Source organism: Camarhynchus parvulus, chromosome 1, assembly GCF_901933205.1.
Source record: "Camarhynchus parvulus chromosome 1, STF_HiC, whole genome shotgun sequence".
NCBI lineage: Eukaryota > Metazoa > Chordata > Aves > Passeriformes > Thraupidae > Camarhynchus > Camarhynchus parvulus.
This window is the reverse complement of record NC_044571.1, coordinates 69,488,367-69,510,149: the sequence shown is the minus strand read 5'-3', so window position 1 is coordinate 69,510,149 and position 21,783 is coordinate 69,488,367. Positions and strand designations below refer to the sequence as shown.

At 42.3% G+C, this 21,783-nt stretch overlaps 2 protein-coding genes across 2 annotated transcripts in view; one reads left to right on the top strand and one right to left on the bottom strand.

Annotated features, from left to right (window-relative positions):
* Nucleotides 1-4,394, bottom strand: part of LNX2 (ligand of numb-protein X 2) — a 59,195-nt gene extending 54,801 nt beyond the window's left edge. The window contains exon 1 of the mRNA XM_030949016.1: nt 4,234-4,394. The gene's annotated coding sequence lies outside the window, so the exon portion shown is untranslated. The remainder of the gene's footprint in view (nt 1-4,233) is intronic.
* A 494-nt stretch (nt 4,395-4,888) lies between these two features.
* On the top strand, nt 4,889-20,784 carry POLR1D (RNA polymerase I and III subunit D). Its single transcript, XM_030958752.1, has 3 exons — nt 4,889-5,036; nt 11,371-11,445; nt 19,431-20,784. The coding sequence occupies exons 1-3, from the start codon at nt 5,011-5,013 to the stop codon at nt 19,711-19,713; spliced, it is 384 nt and encodes a 127-aa protein (XP_030814612.1). The 5' UTR covers nt 4,889-5,010; the 3' UTR covers nt 19,714-20,784.
* The last annotated feature ends 999 nt before the right edge of the window (nt 20,785-21,783 follow it).

Below are 21,783 nucleotides of genomic sequence, written 5' to 3'. Positions count from 1 at the left end.
TTTGTCTTTCTGCAACTACTGGGTGCCTCCCTTTGCCCGGACACTTATGGGTTCTCCTTTAACATGGATCACTTTTCATTGTACTCTATTGCTAGAAAAAGGATGAGTAAGTCATAGTTCCTTCCGTTACATTATCTAGAACTACTTATTACTACCATTTACACCATTTTAAAACTGGATTAGTTCATATATTGGATGTACTACTTAAGCAAATTGCATTTTGTTCTACAAACAAGGGTTCTTCTGAAAAACTTTGTATAGTCCATCAAAAATGGTTAAATGTGTTACATCTCTCCAATTAAATACAAAACCACTTCCTCTTCCAAATGACAGAAGAGCCAACAAGAAGAGGTGCTACACTGAACCTTGCTCTCACCAAGAGAGAGGGTCTGGTACAGAATGTGAAGCTAGTGGGGAGCCTTGGCTGCAGTGACATTAGAATGGTGGCATTTGAGAACCTTAAGGCAGTGAGCAGGGAGCACAGCAGGCTCAGCACCCTGGGCTCCAGAAGAGCAGACTGGCCTCTCCAGGGATATACTTGGTTGAGCATCATGGGATAATGTCCTCAAGGGAAGAAGAGCCTAAAAAAGCTAGTTAATATTCAAAGATCACCTCCTTCAAAATGAGGCTTTGAGGAACCTGGTCTAGTGGCAGGTGTTCCTTCCTAGGGAGACTGAAACTACATGATGTGTAAGGTCCCTTTCTACTCAAACCATTCTGTGATGACTCAATGATTCCCCTCCGCAGAACAAAAGAAAAACAGCCAGGCAAAATAGAACATCTATCACTCCAGCCCAAAGTGAACCAACTCCTCCTGGGTAAAATTACCTTCCATATAACATTGATCTGACTCATTTATAATCTAATAATTACTTTCCTACCCTATTTTTATCTGGTTTATTGTTATGAGAGTAAGAAAATTCTAGACATTCTTAACAACATGCCACAACTCCAGAGCAATATCAACTTGCTTACTTGAAGCAAAAATGAGACTGCAAATATTGAGCTATGTTACCCCAAGTTTCCATGTCAAAAATAGTTCCCGCTGTTTTAATGGAAAAAAATGCAAAACTATTTGAAATCTTGTATGCTCACAAGTTATCTGACTTTATATTAAACAGCAGCACACTTTGGCTTTTGTGCTCACCACCTAACACAGAGCTCAGCAGGAGACTCTGCAAGAGATTCCACTCCTGTTCCAGCCCACAAATTACTTGCTAAACTGACATCAGCTGAAATAACTATCTATGGGAACATAAAGGACTGACATCTCTGGTAGCACCAAAGTGTTCCAGAAATAAAAGACACGCCTGTGGTACTGCAGAGCACCTTGCAAGGATAAAGCCAGCTCGGGTACAGCACTGATACCCCCTGTAACACAGCAGCAGGGCTGGGGGCATCTCCACACGTGCCAAGGTGCAGCCCAGTCCCATCAGCCACCTACACTATCTCATGCAGAATACAGAGCAGGCAGTATGAAAACACATGACAGCTTCAGCCCATGAAGTTTGCAAACATAAATCCCAACTTCAAAAACATTTACAGGTAGGCTTATCATTAAGCCTAAGAGCAGACCCTGTCATTCCAAAAGAAATACCTGGATGCTTAAAATTAAGCATATGCAAGTACAAATATCTACAGAATTAGAACCAAAAAAACTCACTCCACAATATTATTAATTTTTACTGCTCCATAGAAACCTTGACTTATCAATTATATAACGTAATACTAACATTTAAAAGCATTTTCATCTTCAAAAGGCACTACATTTTCTAAAGGACAAATTCCACTGACCTAATAAAGCAATTAAATGGCATGCAATTCAGTGGTGTCACATTAAAATGCTTTTGCCAACCAAATCAACAAAGAATTTTCAAATATCATAGACAAGACACTGGCATGTCAAATAGGCAACCAGCTTCCCCTGGTGCCTTTTACATCAGGGAGCATTTTAACACCAAATGAATGATGTTTTCTTATTAGTTACAGCTGTTCACGTCTAGTAGCTCTTTAAACAAGCAACATTTTGCTGATGCAAGGCAATAATTTATATTAATTATCTAGTAGACATCATGTCTTCACACGTTTCACATTTGATATTTTTGTTTACACATTTCAGTTGATATGGTTGGAATAACTTCTTCCCAGTTGCTTTCAAATATGTTAACATTTTTTAGAAGTATAGAAAAATGAGATGAAAGAAGAGAGGGGATATTTTGGCATATTTTCAGATATACAGTTTTAACTAGTAGCTAACAAACTTCTGCTGTTTTTTAGTAATGTAGGCCCATAAATATATACCAAGATTGAGACCACTCAATATGGGTAAAGGTTTACAAAAAAAAGAAACTTCCACTGAGGTAATCAGTGCTTCCATGGGAGTGCACAACAAACAAATGCCAAATGTTGCAATGTCAAAGCCACCAGTTTTGGCAGGACAGGTTTTTTAGTAAGCTTATTTTTTAACCTGTCTCAAGAGAACAGTATTTTTCCACCCAATCACCAGCTTACATTCCTCTTGCAAAGTTTTGTCCCTAAACTGTCACATTTTTTGTTGTTTTGGTAACAGAAAATTCAGGGCAGTGTTAGGAAAAGACACTGCCTTTGCAAACCTCAGACCTGAGTCCAAGGCCCTGGGCTCCCTCTTGCTGAAGTCACCAAGCCAAGTAAAGAGTGACTACATTCAGAAATTCAGTACTGAAAACTTACAGCAAAATTGTGAGTTTTAATATCCATACATTTTAGAATTGCAACAGTACAAGCACTTTAAAACACAATATTACAACCTTTTTTTATTTAAGAAAATCTGCTTGGGCACAATAGTGCTCTTTCCAGCCTGCTGACTCTGGAATTAATAATTTTATATTGTACTGTGTTCAGGGGAGGGGATTTCTTACTCAGTGATCTGATAATTAGGAAAAAAAAGAGTAATTATAAAGGACTCCTATTAAGTCTTACGGTTCTAGCAAGTACACTGATATAACTTGTTTCCATTTTGAGGAAATTTCTTTTAATAAAGTCAGGGCAGCATATGGTACCAACATGTTTATTTTCCAAGTGGTAGGGACACTAACCAAAACCATCTGATGTTTCTTCCTAAGCCTCCTTGATCTGCTGCTGGATTGCAGCTTAGAATAAAGCATTACAAAGCCAGAAGAAGAGGGTAAAGGAATAAAAAAATAAAATCAGGAATTCAAAGCGTTTATTTAATGAGAGTGCAGCTCAGACCAGTTCCTGTTTTGAACAGAAGTTCGAAAGTATTTATGATTGGAAATTTATTTCCATAGACTATCAAATGTAGTGCAAAGCTAATCCCTCACAGACATTTTTTACTCTGCACACAAACAAAACCCAAACCCCTAAATCGTGTAATTAAAAGAGGAATTAAAGGAAGCTCAGAAGTACTTAATAGATTTCTAGAGAAGTAAGCAATCAGCACTATGCATTATGAATACGGTAAGAAAAGTCACCAGAGACTACCAGATTGAGCCCTACCAGAGCTCCAGGAACGGTTTTCTTCGTTGACCAAGTACGATTCCGTCAAGTGCAATGATAATTTTAAAGTACGCCGTGTTAGAAGTATAAAAGGCTAAAAGTTTTCTAACTACATTTTCAGTGCTAAGAGCTAACAACTGATGGGAGAAACCAGGGAGCACGGCTCAGAGCTCCGAGGGCTAGACTGAACGTTTGGAAATAGCTGCGAACCACACGGGCTCCAGCGGCATTTCGCAGCCAGCCCCGAGTTCCTCTGGCGCAGCTGTAAAACACACAACCTGAAACCCGCTCCTGCAGCAGGGGTTCGCTCGCAGCTGTTCCTCTGCCTCCCCCGCACGCAGTAATCTGACTCCTTCCAAAAAAGAGCTTCTTTAATGAAGCCACACGAGAGCAGCATAGGTTGCACCGGGGGACCCAGAACCAGGCGCTTTCCGAGTGGGGGTCTCCAGCAGCCGAGCCCACAGCTCAGCCTCGCAGAGCCGCGCTGCAGGGGCAGGCGCCGCCGAGCTCAGCCCCGCCGCCGAGCCGGGGGCTCCAGGGCGGGGACGCTGCTCCCAGGCTCCCACCTCAGCCCCGCACGGCGGCTCCGGGGCCCGGCCCCGCTCCCGTACTTGTTGCCCGCGCAGAGCGGTTCAGCCCGGCGCCGCCGCCCCCACGGGGACCCCCGCGCCGCCACCGCTGAGGGAGGCTGAGCGGGGCTGAGCCGCCCGCACCGCGCGGGGCAGGGAAGTTACTCACCGCGCCGGCTCCGCGCAGCGCTCTCCTCCTCAGCCGCGCCGGCTGCGCCCGCCCCGCCTTAAGGGAAGCAAACTCAGGCAGCAGCACTCGGAGAACGTGTCTCGCCGGGCCGGGCCGGGCCGGTGCTCCCGCCTCCGCCCCCCGCCGCAGGCAGCGGCGCGGCCCAAGTGACAGCGGCGCTCCGCCACTCCGCCGGCGGCCCCGGGCGCGGGGCCGGGCGAACCGCAGCCTATGGCAGCGGGGCCGGGGCGGGACGCGGCGGAGCCCCGGGCCGGGGTGTCTCCGCCGCTCGCCTGATCGGCTGCGCGGAGCCCGGAGCTGTGGGGAGCGCGGGCGGGGCTGGCGCGGAGGAGGGGCCAGGTGGGGCGCTGCTCGCCCGGGACTGCCCACGGACCTGTCCCCGCCTGCCCTAGCCCTGCGGCCGTGCCCGAGGAGCAAACCCCGGGCGGCTCCGCGACTAAGAGCCCCAGCGGCGCTCCCGCCCTCTCCACACTCAGTCACCGCCCCGCGCCTGTTTCCCCCGCCCTGTTTAGGTGCTCGGGGACCCTGCCCGCTAGCAGCCCACCGCCCCGTTCTCCTTTTGGCGGGGGCGCGACCACCGGTGCCGCAGGTGCTCCGCGGGGTGTGGCGGGGCCCGGCTCGCACCGCCCCGGCTCCTCCCGCCGGGGTCCTCGCCGGCCCCTACGCCCGCCCCGCCGCCCCGCCCCTCCCGGCCGACAGCGGATGATGGCGCCGGCCTGCTCCTGAGGAGCCGCGGCGGGGGACGGTGGGGCAGCCATGGAGGAGGACCCGGAGCTGGAGAGGTGAGTCACGAGCGACAGCGTGGGGAGCGGTCCCGGGAGCGAGCGGCCTCTGCGGGGCTGCTCCGCCGCTCAGGCCCGGCAGCGCCTCCCGCGCCGCGAGGCCCGGGCGGCGCTGGACTGGGGCTCGTCCCGGCCCGACCGCGCCGCAGAGCGGGCCCCGAGCTCCGCCGGGCTCTGCCCGCTGTCCCCAGCCAGCCCCTGCTGTGGGTGTGCGGTCGCGGTGCGCGGCCTGGAGCTGCTTCTGCCGTGTCTACCGCACTGAACTTCGGCTGCGTGCTGATGTGGCTTAGAAGCAAGATTGGAAGGTCTTGGGTGGTTCATTCGTCATTACAATTTGATCAGTTGTGTACTTGGTAAAATAAATTTTAAAAGTTCCAGAACATCTTATGTTGTTAGGAATTTCATTTTTCAGCGCTGGATATGTGCCCATTGACCAGTTGTTAGAATTGTATTTTTGTATGAAAAAAATACAAAATGCTTGGCAGTTATTTTGTCAAAAAATAACATTGTTTTCTGCTTGGCATTTCGTTGGGGCCAGTGGATTCATCTTGCTTCCCGTTTTGAGTTGCCGTGGTCCCAAGCAAACACTGAGGAGTAAAACATTGATTTGTATATTTGGATGCTCAAAGTAGGCCTCTCATGCTTTTGTTTTAGGAATAGACATTTGATGTTTATGTCACAAATGTTTTGCAAAATAGTCCTATTTGTGATTGGAATTTTTTTTTTTGCAAGCTTATTTCTGTGTTGTTCACTTTCCTTATGGCTGTTTAAAACAACTGCTACAGTGAAGTGGTGACCAGAGGCTTACTGAACTGTCGTCCTCATGGTTCTCTCCTTTAACTTTTAAGAAACTGTATCTGGGAATGCGTATTGAAAATAACTTTTTTCTGTTTATATCTAGCAGGTGTTTGAAATGTGCCAAAAGCAATAGTACTGAGTCAGTGGAAGGGCTAGAGAGCTTAATGCTTTCTAAGAGGCTTTTAATTCTTGCTGAGCTACTTCTGCTCTTAGATCATCAGTTTAATAATTAAAGCTTCTTTCTGTGTATGCATGAATGTTATTTGTACTGGTGCCATTCCAAACTTAAACCTTTTTCATTCATGGCAAGTTAAAACTATGCCGCTGTTCTTCCATGCTGATTTCTGGTTGCTGGTGCCATTCTGGGGACCTGGGGTTCTCTGGGCAGTTCAGGGCATAGCTGACTTCACCAGCTGTAGCTGACTCCTCCACAGTTGCCTCCTGACTGATGCTCTTCTTCCCAGGAACTACATTCAAAGTTTTACCCTTCCTCAAAGGCTCAGTCCAAGTTGGGATTTGCTACTTCTGTGGCAGCATGGTAGATAATGAGGATGAAGCTCATCAAAGTGACACAGTAGGGTTTAGCTGTTTGGTGTCACCAGTCCGTGTCACTATGCACCTCAGATGGGGTTTAGTCGGCCCCAAACACATTACAACTACAATGTAGTGCACTTGACAACTGAGCTCTTCCTGTCCTGGATCCACCTATCGTTAGTTACTTTTTCATACCTTAAATTTTCATACCAGCTCAGTGTGGTAGTAGCACCCTGAATTGAGCTTGTGCTCTGTGCATTTACAGGGCGTACTTTGGCATTACCCACTCCAAATTGTGCTTCCCTGTGCAGTCTTCAGTACAGAGCCCTTCCAGTCTAACACAGACCTTTCTTTATCCTTTGGGTTACAGACATTATGCCTTAGATTCATAGTCAATAACTTACTGATTATATTCTCCTGTGAATAGTGTAGCAATGGTAGTTTAGGTTATAATTTTTAAGGGTTTTATAATATGGGTTTAACGTACAAATAATAGCATTTCTGTTCTGTAGCCACAGTGTTATCGACATTAGGTGGACTTTTAGCATTTAAAAATGGGTTTATGTGGGATATTTTTAGTAGTCTGTCTCTGAATTCAGGCTTGTCTTGCAATGCACAGGTCTTAAATAAAAACTTAAGGTTTTTATACATATGTTTTTATTTAATTTACCATGAGGGAAAAAGAAGTATAGTATTTTTGTGCACTTTTCAGGTCCGAAATGAATTTTGTGTCCCAGTATTCCAAAAAGTGATCTGTTAAGTCAGTTGCCCTATATTTTTGTTACTATCTAGGGAGAAGTCTCTTCATCTAGCTTCTGTTATTTTATCCTTACTGCCACATTTCCTGATATTATTTTTCAATTTTACTGTGTCTGACTCTCACTTGATCTTGCTTTTGATGTTTTTCTGACTTTAATATGAAGTGAGGTTTTCCTAGAAGCTGAGTACTAACTTTTACGTTCCCATGTGAGTGTTGCATTCTATGGATTTTAAAACTCTAAAATCTGTAAATACTACAGATGTGGGAAACAGTAATATTTGCTACATTCTGCTGAACTTCTGCTCTATCTTACCCAATAACCTTTGATGGAAGTATGAACTGAGATTTTCCCCTGTGAATTTGCTCGTACATCAGTGAAGACCCTGAGCCTTAAGGTTCCATGTGATTCTTACGAAAATTCTAAATTATGTGAACATATGATTAATGATATTTGAAGTTATGAGCCAAGAAGGAGGTGGAAAAAGTTGTGAATCAGTTAGTAGGAGCTGTTCAGTTTGTTTCCTCTGCAAGCACCTGTAAGTGACTTTCCTAGTGTATTTCAACTAAATATACACTGAGATATTATGGAGGTCACCATTTTCATTCCTATCTAAAAAATTAAATTTTTCTTCCCCCTCTGCTTCCTAAAGTACTATCATTGTGGTTCTGTGTGTTTGAAGCGCAGAAGGTGCATCATTTCTCTTCAAATACAGAGGAAGTGGCTTTGTTATACTGTGTGTCCATATCTTTCCATATCCATTCTGTCTTTCAATAGCTACAAATATTTCACAGCCTTGGATATCATACTTTATTAGAAGTACCTGCCAAGCTTATTTAGAGCATCATTTACTTGGGATTGTTTTCTAAGGAGATGCTGCTCTGAATCACAAAGAATATAATTTTGTAACAAGAGGCCTGTAGTTGAGTTGAGAATCAATAATCTAGTATTTTTGCTGCAAGGGCAGCCCAGCTACACTTTTTAATAAGCAAGCTTTGTGCCTTGGAGAAAATTAATGGTTCTTACTATTGATTTTAACAGTTAAAGTCAAGTGTGAAAAAAAAAAAGTGATCTGCAAGGTAAGATTGATGTTTGAAATGGAGTGCTACGTTCACTACTCAGCCTGGTGAGAATATCGGCACAGAAATGTGCTGCAAATAGCACTCACAAGACTTGGCAAGTTGAATACTTAAATAGGTACAAAACCTGATCAGCAAAGAATGAGAGCATTCACATCCCCAATGTGGGAAGTCTTTGACTTTGAGCAAATGTCAGGAAGCTTGTGGCGTATTGTGCTTCTTTTCATTCTTCCTCTTGTAGTTGTGCCCTGGGTTTTATTCCTGACTTTCATTTTGATCAGTTTTCTTAGTAAGGGTGAGCAGATAGCACCAGCTCATGAGATTTAATTTTAAATAATACTGTCGGTATCTTCAGCCACTTATTTGTGATGTGGGATGTGTAGGGGAGAAACCAAAGACAGGGAAAGCAGGAAGTTCTAGTGATGTGGGGAGAAGTGAGAGTGGGAAAATAAAGGAACAAGAGAATAAAAAGGTCTGGTCATGTGTGTATAGGCTGCTGGTTGGTACTCTTGTCTGGCTGTGCCCTGCATCTAATCATCACAGTCTGTCCTGTCTTCCTGTTAAATTCCTTTCTACCTGTCTTGGGTGAAGGACTCTGAGGGGAGAGGATGTGCATCCTAGTGCTAGCAGCTGCAGTCAGACTGTGAGTTGGAGGGACCATGTGTCCATGCTGCCGGCTACTGGAACATGTGAAGGTTTGGATGCCACAGGCTGGGCTTGGCCCTGGGCTGGAGGCCTGGGTGCTGGCAGCTGGGGACATTTCATGGAGTGAGTAAAACCAAATGTTAGCCCCTGAAATGGGATTGGGGACCATATGTTTATGTGTGCTGTAGTACTGGAGCAAGTAAGGGTGTGTGAGGGACCTAGTGGCTGTTGGCAGAGATCAAGCTGGAATAGCTGGTAAGTGGGCGAGTAAGGAGAGAGCTGGAGCATCAGCTTGTGTCTCCAAGAGGCAGGAGGAGCTAGCTGTTGGGGCCACCAAGGAGTCCTGGCCAGCTGCTGAAGAGACTGTAGGGCTAGGGGTGAGGTGTGTATGTGTGCTGGTGTGTCTCTACAGGCAAGACTGAAGTGGAGTTGGATACTGGGGACCAGGGTGTCCCAGTCAGCCTTGTGTGATGGTCTGTACTGGCAGTGCAGTTGGCCTGAAGATTTGAGGGCTTCCCACATCTGGCTGGAGAGAAGAGCAGGATGACGCTGTAGGTCTGAGCAAACTGTATGATGGATGTGGCCCGAAGTGTGGTCTCTGTAATAACATGGTGTTTTCATTGCCTGTAACTATCAGACATACCTCTTTATTCCCAAATATTATTTTTTTCAGTCTATCCATTTGACCTTTTGGAAAAAAATTATGAAGCTCTTCCCCTGAGTGAGGAATAGAAAATACTTCTCATTTTGCCTGACTAGGAATTATTCTATTATTTTGACACATGCATTTATGATACTGGTTTTTAAGATATATGCAATGGGAGCTTTGCCTGTAACCTTGGAATACAGAGAGAGGAAAAACTCTAATCCCTCAGAAATGTAAATAGGTCTTGTACCATACTCTTGAAGATAAAAATATCACTGCTTGTACCTTCATGTTACCGCAATTCTGCAACTTGATTGCCCAAAAATAATTACCACAGCAAGTTTTAAGTGGTGCTTGCTATAAAACATGTCAGAATGATGACAGAGTTCTTAAATGTGCCTCTGTCCCTAATATTCCCTCCTATCAGTCCCCCAGTGTTTGGATGGTTCTCATGTGAAAGTTACATGCTGCATTCCCTTTGCTCATGGTGCTGCCTTTAGAATTGAAGCTGGCAGCCATGGAACTGTTTGTATTGTAACCAAGCTGTAAAAATGAAGAGAGTGAGGAATGTGGAGTCCCACGAGGCCTCTAAAAGCAAATTTTAAAAACTTGTTTGCGTAGCTTTTGGCTTACTTATGTAGAGGATATAAGTTCAGTGAGTGGAAACATTATTTCAGAGAGGACATGGGCATTGTGTTTCATTTGTCTGTGCAAGCTGAAAAGGCTTTGTAAAGCTGCTGTGAATAAGGGCGATGTTGAAAGAACAGTATTAGGAAACAATGGTTGATAATGAAGGTGTGGAACTAGAAGGCTGCTAAGGTGGATGCCAAGTCAGTCTGAGCTTTGATGTAACAAAAAAAAAGTCTCAAATACTTAAAGGCATGTAATTCCTGCCTAAGTTAATAGAATTGGTCTCACCGTAATAATTTACTATGATGTTTTCCCTAAAACTGAATCATAGCTGTTTAAAATACCTATGTGTGTGCTTTATTAGTGCTTTGTAGCTCAGATTGTTTTGTTTCTTATTTCAATTATAAATTGTTACAGCTTTTATAGTACAGTAATAATGCTTTTATTCTTTTCAGGCTTTTATTCTTTCAGTCAGGTTTCTTAAAAAGAGAATCACCAAGTTTGGTAACTGGTAATTAAAAGTCAGACACTTTCTTCCCCTCTTTCCTCACCTTTGTCTGACATTGCTGTTTGAAGGCTCAGGGCAAGCTTCTATAAAAGCTTGTGTTGCCAACAAAGATCACTATAACCTAGCTCAGGATGCTCAGATAGCAAATTCTGGGTCTGGAGAAAAAACAAATTTTGCTGTAATTTCATGAAGACCTGTGTATGCAACATCTCTCATGTTCCAGTGTGCAGCCTATATTTTGCACCCTTTTTTTGGTGTTCTTGCAAGCAGCCATCCCGCACCAGTCACTTCTCTTACCTGGGAAGGCACCAGTAGCTGGTGAGGTTGCTGGAACTGAACTTGGCATCTTGGAGAAGGTATCTCCAACAGATGATGGCTTATCTGGGATATACTCCTTTTCCATGAGTGTGTGTGGTATGACAGGATACCCAACTTGTCTTCTCAGGCAGAAGTATGCTTTAAAAGAATTTAAAGTGCCCCAAGCCCTGTTCTTCATCCAGTGTTACGGTTTTTGTATTTGCAACACCTTTAGTTGGTTTTAATATTTCTGAATGTTTCTTTTAATCTTGGTGCATAGGAATTTGAATTATCTTAAAAGTCAAGGTGATTTTGGTAGCTTCTTTATTGCTTAATTCACTACAGTGAATAAAGCTATCTGTTTTATTTGCTTAAATGCATAAAGTGGCAAGTTCTTGTGTTCCACAAGTGGTGACCTTTTCCTTTTTCTCTTACTTAGGAAGGCTGTGGAAGAGTTACTTAAAGAGGCAAAACGTGGGAGGACCAGAGCTGAAACAATGGGAGCTATGGGTTGGTAAGTTGTGCCAGGAGGAAATGAATTCTCATGCCAAAATAAATCTTGTCTTTAATGTGTGACAGAAGTCTCTACTTTTTTATGTGTTTCATGGTTAAATAATTTGTCTTCATCCACATATTTGGGCAAAAATTCCAGTCTAAATAAGAAAGAAGTTCAGGTAAATTCTGTCTGCGTGAAATTGCTTGTCTGAATGTGTTGAAGACAAAGCAATTGGAGAATTGGGAATATGTTCTTATAATAGATGGAATTGCAAAGTTTGGATTGGAATCTCATGAGTCTTTGTGCATGTACTTACATACTGGCTACATGTTACTGTGTTAGACTCTGTTTTAAGTGAAAAGAATTCATAACTTGACAAAGAAAGCTAAAGCCTTATATTAATAAACCAGCAAACTATCCTTTACTAGACAATTAATATGTAAATTGTAGCCAAAAATGAACTCAATGAACTCAAAAGTATAATCCAGTTTTGGAAGAGGGTTACTTTTTAATACTAAAAAAACCTAAAACCCAGGGCTAATTTGTATAGTAACTGGGAAAAAAACCCACAGTATTTAAATCTTAAATGAAATACAGCATTAATTCTTCAATGCAGTATTCCGGATTTTACAGCTAGATTGACATGGAATGTAATGCATGTAATTGTAATTAGAGAAGTAATAACATGCTGAGGAGGGTTATTCATCATAAAATAATGTATATGACTTTAGTAAGAAGCCATTAGATCTAGGGACGTTCACACAAGTAGAGCGCTGGTTGAGTGCACTAAATGTACTTGTAGATAAGGTTTGTGTTCCTCCATCAATAGTAGTAAGAGATAAGCCTGCACTGTTCATTAAGGTCTCAGCTCAGTTGTCTGTTTGTTTAATAGCTCTGAAGATATTAAAATAGTGTTTTGCTGGAAAAAAAAAAAGTTACTCCTTTATGTTTTTGAACAGGTTTGGGATTTTCTGTATGTTTTACCCAGTATTTCTTCTAGAGATGCAGTTCATACCCTTTCTGTTAAAATCGCTTAATTGGTGTAATCCCCCAGAGTGGCTGTAGCTGTACTGATCCACTGTGCTTTGACCCTGTCAGCCTAGCCATGTGGCCAGGTAACCAGTGCACATAATTAGCATCATGAAGTGATGCATGCATCCAGTTACTCTGAATTTGCAAGTTGATTCCAGATATGGAAACTAAAGATTTCTGCAGGGAGATAATCAGATGCCCCTGTACAATTTTGCTGCCACTTGTGCAGTCTGAAATACCTGCCAGGAGAGTGTATGGGCATCTGCTCCTGAATGTGGCTCCTTCTTATTCCTTGTTTGTAAGAGGATAGTGGTCCTGTTCAGCTGGCTGTGATGATCAGCTCAGAATGCAGTTTGCTAAAACCTGATGCCCAAGGCCTGCCAGGGAATGGGATAGGCAAGGGTCCCCTGTGGCTCAGAGCAGTTGCAGATTAATGGTGTCTGGCTAGGTTGAAGTTGTAGGAGGAAAGGACTGTCAAGACAGCTTCAGGCAGAAAAACACTGTTGACACAGGGATTGGCATGGTGATATCCTGAGCTGAGGCTGTTAAAGTCCTTTCCATTTCCACTGCAGAGGTGAGCAGCTGTACTGGGTCAAACAAGGATCCATCCCTGCAGTGCCCTGTGTCCATCAGTGGCCCATACCCAGTGCCTAGGAAGTGATTTGCTGAATATCTTTGTTTCTGAATATGCTCAGTAGTACCTTCTTCAAGGTACTTCTTCTGCAGCTCAGGATATCATATTCTTAGAGATGATTTCTTTGTATGTAATGCATCTCCAGGGATTTTTACCTCACTGAATTTATCCTTAGAGAGACGGGTAGTAATCCCTTTTGTGACAATTCTACTGCTGTAGGGTTTGGCATAAGCTAGTGTATGGCTGGCATGTGTGGCTGTAAGGAAAGTATAAAGCCCTCCAAAGGCAAACTCTTAATAAGTCTTTGCTGTCCAGTTCTGCAGGCACAACAGACAGAGCAGAAGTTACCACTGCTGTCACCTCGTCAATATTTTTTATGCCCTGTTATGCTGTTCTGGTGCTTCTGAACTGGCCCAAGAGCTAGGTATTGCATAAACACATGGGAGATATTATGGGTAAGATATTTGGAAGAAAACTTAACTACTCGCAGCTGAGTATCAGACTCCAGCAAAATGCTGTCAAGTGCTACTGATCCTGAAGGGCTTCAGAGATTACACCCAGGACTGACATGTAACCTTGCAAGGTGTAAACTACTGAGAAGAAAGTAACTTCTGCTCAGAGCTCTGTGAATGAAATGAGCAAATGAAATGAGCAGAAAAGTTAGTTCATGAAAATGTGTTACTAGTAGACCAGATCAAGGAAATCATAACTGATGGAAGCAAAGACAAGGTCATCACCAACTTGTCTAAAAGCACAGTGCTAAGAGGTGAAACACAAAATCTTCCTTCCTTGCCAAACTCAAAATGCTTACAGGTGTGTTTCATGAGGACTTCTGGGATTCCTCAGCCCTTTTTCAGAGGAGTCCTGGAGAAGAGATGCACACACCATGGAGACATCTAGTGTAAGGCCATCAGTCCTGCATTGGCACTGGAAAGTTGAAGCAGCTCAGCCTATGAAGAAAAGATTTGTTCTGCCATCTGTCTTTGGGTAAGGAGCAGCAGAGGCTACTACTGCTCATACTTCACTGATTCCAGTTTATGTTGCTCTCCAGCAGCTGTTTAATTCTGGGAAATACATTTCTGGAGTCAGTGGCATTTGACAGAAGTTGGTCAAAGGGAGGTATGTGGAGAAGTGGCATTCCTGGGTGGGGTGACTATATTGTGCACAGCATTACAAAGGAGTAGTGTCTATTGGTGAATATTGATGGCAGCAAAACCTTCAGCAAGCCAGCAAGCCTCTCAGCACTGTTTTGGGACTGCTCTCAGGTTCAAGCCATTGCTCTGTTACTGTCCAGAGTGATTGGTTCTCCATAGCTCAGGTACACTGTTTGAAAAAGTTCCCCAAGCACCTCTAACCTTTTTCTGTCTCATAATTCGAGGTAGATGATGGTTGCTGGAGCCTAAAATACAAATATCCAAACCAGCTTAGCTGACAGGTAGGAAAAAAAATGTACAAAGCAATCAACCTGCTGCCCAGTCTCTCATACAAACACTGAGCCTTGAAATACAGGGCAGTATCGTTAGTATTTCTTCTAGTTTGGGAATGTGTTGCTGGTTTTACATTGTCTTACAAGTTTAATGTGGGTGGCATGGGCAGGTGCTGCAACCTTAGAGGCTAGTGGAAGAAAGGCTTGTCCCTGTTTGGAGCAAGTAACCAGCGGGGAGGTTGGCAGTGATATTGGCCAAGAGTTTGTTTGGGAAGGGAAATTATTTGAGACTCTCTGGACATGGAACAACTGTCAATATTGCCAGAGGGCTGCATGATCTCTTAGTTGGTTAAGAATCTCAGCTCACTGGCCTCCATACTCTCAGGACTGCTCAGATAGACAGTATGTAGGTCCATGGTAAATGAATCCAAGAAATGGTGGATATTCTTATTTGTAGATTTCATTCAGCAATGCAGTATTTCTAGTTCCTGCAGTGTTCCTTTTGTATGTACTCTGTGGCTGTGGTGATTCTTGTGGGAGGGGTCTCCTGAATCCTTATGATAACACATGATGTAGATCCTACTGCTAATGTATCTGGCTCAAGCATTAGTACAGCTAATCACAAATAAAGAAATGTGTGAGAGAAGGGCCCTCTTCTGAAGGTGTCTTAATCCTAGAAATGTTAATCAGAACAGAGCAGAATCTGTGTCTGAATCCTAGTGATGATGCTGTGATGCTGGAACTTCGGAGGTGAGAAAAGACAGCAGAGCAGTTGTCTGGAAGCTAACATTTGAAGGATCAGTTGGATCCAGGGTGAGAAGTTTTGGACAAATAGTCTAAGAACATTTGAAATGGTTAGATAAATTTGTTTCATTGGAGGCTATTGGACATAGATGAAATAGGGTATTTGGGGGTTTCCATTGCTTTTAGTTAAAATAAAGCCAAACATTCAGCTTCTTTGAAGTGTTTCTCTTGATTCTATGTACATAATTCATGAGCTTCTTTATAGCAGTGAAGTTAGGTCCCATTTTAAGCAGTTGTTCTGCTTTAACTAAGAAAGGCAGTTAAAATGCCACAAAAGTTACTGTGTGAAAAATGTTCTAGATGCCTTTTTTCCCAATGTATAGGTCTGATCTTCAAAGATGCTGATAACATGAGCCAAAGCTAAATCAAATGTAGCTTCTCATCTTATTTGAAAAGCTTATGTAAAGTAAGAACTGGAAAACTTTTTGGTTTTGGATGGTTTGTTCAGCTCTGCATTGTAAAGCAGATGAAATTACAATTTAAAATTTTGGAAGCATTACATTATTTCAAACTCTATTTTTTGTAAAGCAATCCTAAAATTGCTTTCATTCCTGTAGATAGCTTTCTGTTCAGTACCAAATCTGTTAGAAGTACAGAATACAAAATGATGATGGTGATGATGATGATGATGAGGATACTGAAACTGTGAAGTGCTGTGTTGCATCTTGGCTTTGAATGGCTGTTGTGTGCAGGAACACTGCAATAGATTCCCCTCAGCTTTCATTTGAATATGAGGAGGAAGAGGAGAAACAGGGTACAGATAGAGATTGAAAAGTAAATATGTTAAAATCTTGTAATCAAGGCACATCCTAAGTCAAGCTGTCACTGGAATGGATTGCCCAGAGAAGCTCTGGATGCTTCATCTCTGTAAGTGTTTAAGACCTGGTTGGGTAGAGCTCTGAGCAACCTGGTCTAGTGAAAGGTGTCGCTGTCTGTGGGGTTGGAACGTGATAATCTTTAAGGTCCCTTCCAAACCAGATGATTCTATGATTCTACGAAGTCCTGCCAGCTGTACCTGGCTGCCAAGACCATATTTCAAAGCTTTCAGTATCCTCTGAGGCATCTTCTTTTGTAAGGTCCCCCATAACAGGGTAACAACCTAGATTACTTGGTTTGGCAAAACAACCTCCAGCTGTTTCCCGTCCCCCTTCAGTCACTCTTCTATTGAAATATTATATTTTCTATGGCAGTTTGGAAATGGTAGAAATGTACTTGTCTGTTCATCCATAGTGAACTCTTTTCCTTGGAAAGATGGGCTTTACTCTGTATGATAAGGCTGACTGTGCCAGTCCTGTTTGGTGTGTCCAGTTACTCAGCAGAGACAAGACTGGCACGTGGCATTGTGCTCTTGTGTCTTAAATGGTGTCAGCATGTTTTTACTGTTAAGAACTTGTGTTGTGCATTTCTGTGCTGAATTGCACTGCTGCACTGGATGACAGGCACTGGTTGGAAATTCTGTGTTACTGCACAGAAGTTGACTTAAAGGGTCAAAAATAGGGTTAAATTTGACCTATGTTCACAGTGATGGATTTTTTTTTCTCAAAAGGTAATATCATTGTCAAAATGCAGTGTGTTGTATTGTCTTCGTTATTGCATAGTAGAGAGATTTTGAGGGGTGTGAGATTTATTTGTGGAGGGAGGCAAGATTCTGTCAGTGAGAATAGCTTGGTCTAGCTTTTGGAGCATGTGGAGCGAAAAGTGAACCTTACAATGGGAGAAGACTCTGCTACAGAACTGGAGTCTGGTAGACAGGAAGGCTCTAGCATTGCAGTTTGTATCCTTGCCTCACACATGCCTGCAGCCCTGCGTGGAGCACATTTCAATTCATAACTTTAATGTTCTTTTAACTTGTTTGGTTTTTGCTGGTTGGTTGGATTGTTTGTTTTAAAGCAAAGCTTCTCAAATCAGTTCTGTGGCACTGTCTGCTGGTCACAGCAGTATTGTGTTCCACCATGCCCAGGCTGAGATTGCCTCCCAGCCCTTCAGAACTCACCTGAGGGCAAACTTGTTTGTGAATTGAACACTGCAGGATCAGACCCTACGAGATGGCAATTTCCTCACCATTAGATATGCTCTCAAAGATATTAGTGGATTCATACAGTTCACTTTTAATCTTCACAGTTCCATGTATACCATGGCTGTATGTAAACATGTTCTCTGTGTGCCTGTAACACAGCACACACCGTACATCTTGCTTGCTTTAAGATTTAAAGGCAGCATTTGCTTTGTTGAAGTCTGAAGTCAATAAAACTAAGAACTAATGCTTTTCTTCAGTGCCGTGACTTACTGCTGCTCCATGAAAGCCTCGTGGCTCACTTTAATCACAGTATGATGGTAAACTAATGGCATCTCTTAGCTGACTCTCAAGCCCAGCTTTTCTCATCAATTTTCATTCTTAGTATAGCTCAGGCAGCACTCATAGTGTCAAAAAGAAATAAATGCTTCAGCCAGATGGATTTATTTAGGACAAATTGACTGTCTCGTTCTAGCACTATATATTAGTGCTTAAATCAGTGCATTAGCTCTTAAGAAAAAGCTAGAGGAAGAAAAATGTGAAATAGATTTTGCCTGGATGCAGCCTAGAGAAGGCTACCCTCCTTGGAAATGCTGAGGTACAATAGTTTAATGCCCTCATAAGACATACAAAGGACTTGAATATTGGCTGGTTTCTGTTATGTCTTGAGTGTAACCTGTGCCATGACTTGTTCAGCACCATGTTCATCATTGATATAGCTTCAAATAGAAACTCTGTTCTACTGACATTTATTTATCTAATTTACAAAAGAGATATACTAGATTAAAGACCTTATTTATTTAAAACCAGGATGTGAGAAAAATAGCATAGATTTATATGAAGAAAGTTTAGAAAATTGTAAAATCCTATGCAGTAGAAGTGTATCGGAAAATACCTAGTGGAAATAAAACAGTGTGGCTGTATACTTCTAAAATTGCTCTCCTAAGTTCTTGAAGAATTTAGCACAAGAACAATTATCAGGAATGCTTAGTAGGTAGACCTGAAGCAAAACACCATGGTAAATTCCATGTCCAGTTAAGTCATGAAGTATGCTAAATAATCATACGTGGTCTTTGTTGTAGTTGGCTTGTTGTTCTGATAGTTCTGATGGTTTAGAGGTGTCAAAGGTTTTTGAGCAGTTAGGGTATCATTTCTACACTTACACAGAATAGTCAAGTAGAATAGATGATCTTAACATTGTGGTGTTAGGATTCCATGACTCTGTGGCTGATTCAGTGAGTTGCTGTGATCTCTAACAGCTCTGATTTTTTAAAAGGAATCCCGTAACTTGTCTCAAAACTGTGAAGACAAACACCACAGTGAGTCCAACTATAAACAAAGTCTTCAGAGTAATTTCTGCTTTCTGTAGGAATGTATTTAAACTTTTGCTTTTATTCCATTCTTTAAGAGATGATAAATTGGGAATAAGTAGAATACAGCTGATACCAACAAGATAAATGAAATTTAAAATACTTGTTTCCTAAAACTAGCTGATAAATTATGTGCAAAAGTGTTAAGCTGCGAGAGGAGAAAGTAAAAACAAAACAGAAAATAGTTGGATAAGTATCTTTACTGTTTAAGAAAAAGAAATACAACACTTTGGTTGTTGCTAAGTATAAGTTTAAATTGGTATGTCTCATGTATATGTTTATGCTACAACTATTTGGGTTCTTCATGCATGTGCATCTTACTTTCTGAATATTGCAGTTCATTAGATAATGCTGACTTTAGAAGATCATAATCTCTGTAAGCCATTCTGATTTGACTTAGGGTATGTTACTAAATGTTTGATTTCTGAATACCTAAGTTAGGCACCATCAACCTAAAAATGTATTGGTATCCTTTGCTTCCCCCTACACACACTATCTTGAGAAAATCATGTGGATTTTGAAGTAATTTTCTTCCCATAAAGAGTAAGACAAAAGAATGGTGATGATCTGGAACTTATTTTTCTGTACTGAGAGTTTACACTAGGTGGCATGCAAGCAAAGCCAAAATCACAAACCTGTCTTAAAATCATTGAAGTTAAAATCTCAGACTTGTTTTGGGATGTTTTCACCTTCTCTTTTGATGACTTTTACATGTCTTTACAGGTTGAAATGTCCTCTTGCTGGTACAAATAAAAGATTTCTTATTAATACCATCAAAAACACGTTGCCATCTCAAAAAGAACAAGACCAAGAGCGTGAGCAAAAGGAAGATAAGGAGTCTGAGCCAAACAAAAGCAGGAAGGAAGAAAAACCAAAGAAACGCAGAATTCACCCATATACACCCAGCTTTCAATCCAGAAGGAGAGTCAGCTACTCTCCTCCAAGGCACCAAAGCAGGAACCAGCACACAAAGGATAAACATGAAAAGCGGTCAAGCAAGCGATGAGGAGAGGAGAGTGACAAGTATGTGTTGTTACAAGTCAGGAATGTCATTGAGTATAGGAAAGCAGAGGTGTCTCAGTTTTTCAAGAAGAGTTGATGTTCAAACTTGAGTTTTGAACCAAGTTGCCTGTGTGAGAAGTAACCTTGAGGTAGCTTTAGAAACTTTTCTTTGGGACCTTTAAGAGAAAAGCAAAGTACAGCATAAAACTTTGAGTTGTTTTAGAACAGACATTCCCTTTACTCTGTTCCTCTTCCCCTTCTGACTAAGCCTAGAGTCTTGGTGATGGAGTGTGATACATGTGTCACTGTCTAATACAAATCATTTAGTCATGTCACTCTTTTGGAAATAAATTTAAATCAAGCAGAATTCTATTTATTGTGTGAAGTTTACAGAACTTCTTTGCTGCTAACCAATGAAGAAGTTTTGCTTATTTGGGTTAGAGTCTAGAAGAAGAGAAAGCTGGTCAGTGCCTGGCCAAGCATATGCATTTTGTATAGAATATAAGAGATTGCTGTCTTTAATATAAAAAGGACAAATTAAAATTGGGCAATGCTGGTTTTGCTTTCCAAGAGGGACTGCCGGGAAATACTGATTTTGCTTGTTAATGTATATTCACAAACCTGTCATAGATAACAATAAACATTACCCCTAAAAAGCTGTAACTGCAATAATTGTCTCTGTTTAGACTTCCCTCTGTAAGGAACTAGTTGGAACAGTCTGTAGTCATGGTGCTTTTAAAACAAACCCTGAAGACAAAATTTTCATCTTTTCTGTCTACTGCTAGAAAGTTTCCAAGTAAATATGTAATACTAGAAATACAGAGGTGATGCTTAAACTGTCAAATGCTCACTTTCCAAGCCTGTGTGGCAATTCTGTAGTGGTACAGTTCTTAAACTTGTTGCCATGAGCACAAATGATACCCATTGGCATCTTCTGTGTCTCACTTCTGTTTGTGTTACACTAACAAACTTCTACGTGAAATATTTTGTATTTTACTGTTCTCAGAAATAATTGTTTTCAACAGAGGTTTGTTTTTGAGTGTGTTGACAATAAAATCGAAAGCGTTCGTTGAAAGTGCCCTGCGGAATTAATGCATTTAATGGGTTTCTTACTGAGATGCGCCTCTGTGCGGGACGGGGGCTCCGGGGCTCCGCGGCCCGTCCGCGGTGAGTCAGAGCAAGAGCGCCACCTATAGGCGAGTGCGCGCCCCGCCGCGGCAGCACCTGCCTCTCCGGCGCTCCTGTCGCTGCCGCCCCGGAGGGACAAAGCGGGGGCTGCTCTGCTGGAGTCTGGTGCATGAACTGGGAATTGCTCTTCTGAGTAGCGGGAAGGTAGAAATACTGGCGCTGAGCCCTCTGGAGACTGGCAGGGTCAGCATATCCAACGAAGTGGGATACTTGGACATTTCCCCTGAGGAGTTATGTGCAGGTCCTCTATTTCCCTGCAAGACACACAGCACTAAAATAGAACTCTTAGTCTTTCAGAAAATTTACAATTATTTAAGTGGGATCAATGAAAAGGTAGAATCTTTGGAGAATATAAGGACTGTCTTCAGTGTAAATAAACAGATAGTATTTGCAGTCCTTATTTTGCTGAGTACAATCACTGTTGTGCACTCCTTAATAATCCTTTTTGGAAGGACAGCAGCTATAACACTGGCTGAGTTCTGCTGCAGTGACACTGCTGAATGGATGTGACTTTGAAGCAGAGAATTCATCTCACCATTGGTCAGAATTTGGACTGGAGATGTTCCACAGAACAATTTTTTGTGAATTCTTGCTGGTCTGGCTTGTGCTGGTATGTGCTGTCCTGAGAGATTTCAACTCACAGGCCTTCAAACACCACTTTGGGATAAGGGCTGTTGTTGATGCTATATTAATTTATGCCAGGCTTTCAGGTAGGGACACTGATTAGAGCATGCTCTCAAAATTAGTCTAGATTGCTGATAATGCTTACATACTGGAAATGCTCAGCTAAAGGATCTGACGTGACCTGCACTGATAACTGGAGAAAGCTTTTCATCAGCGATAGTGATAGTCGGTTCAGATTCAATTCCACATTTTTTTGCCTTAC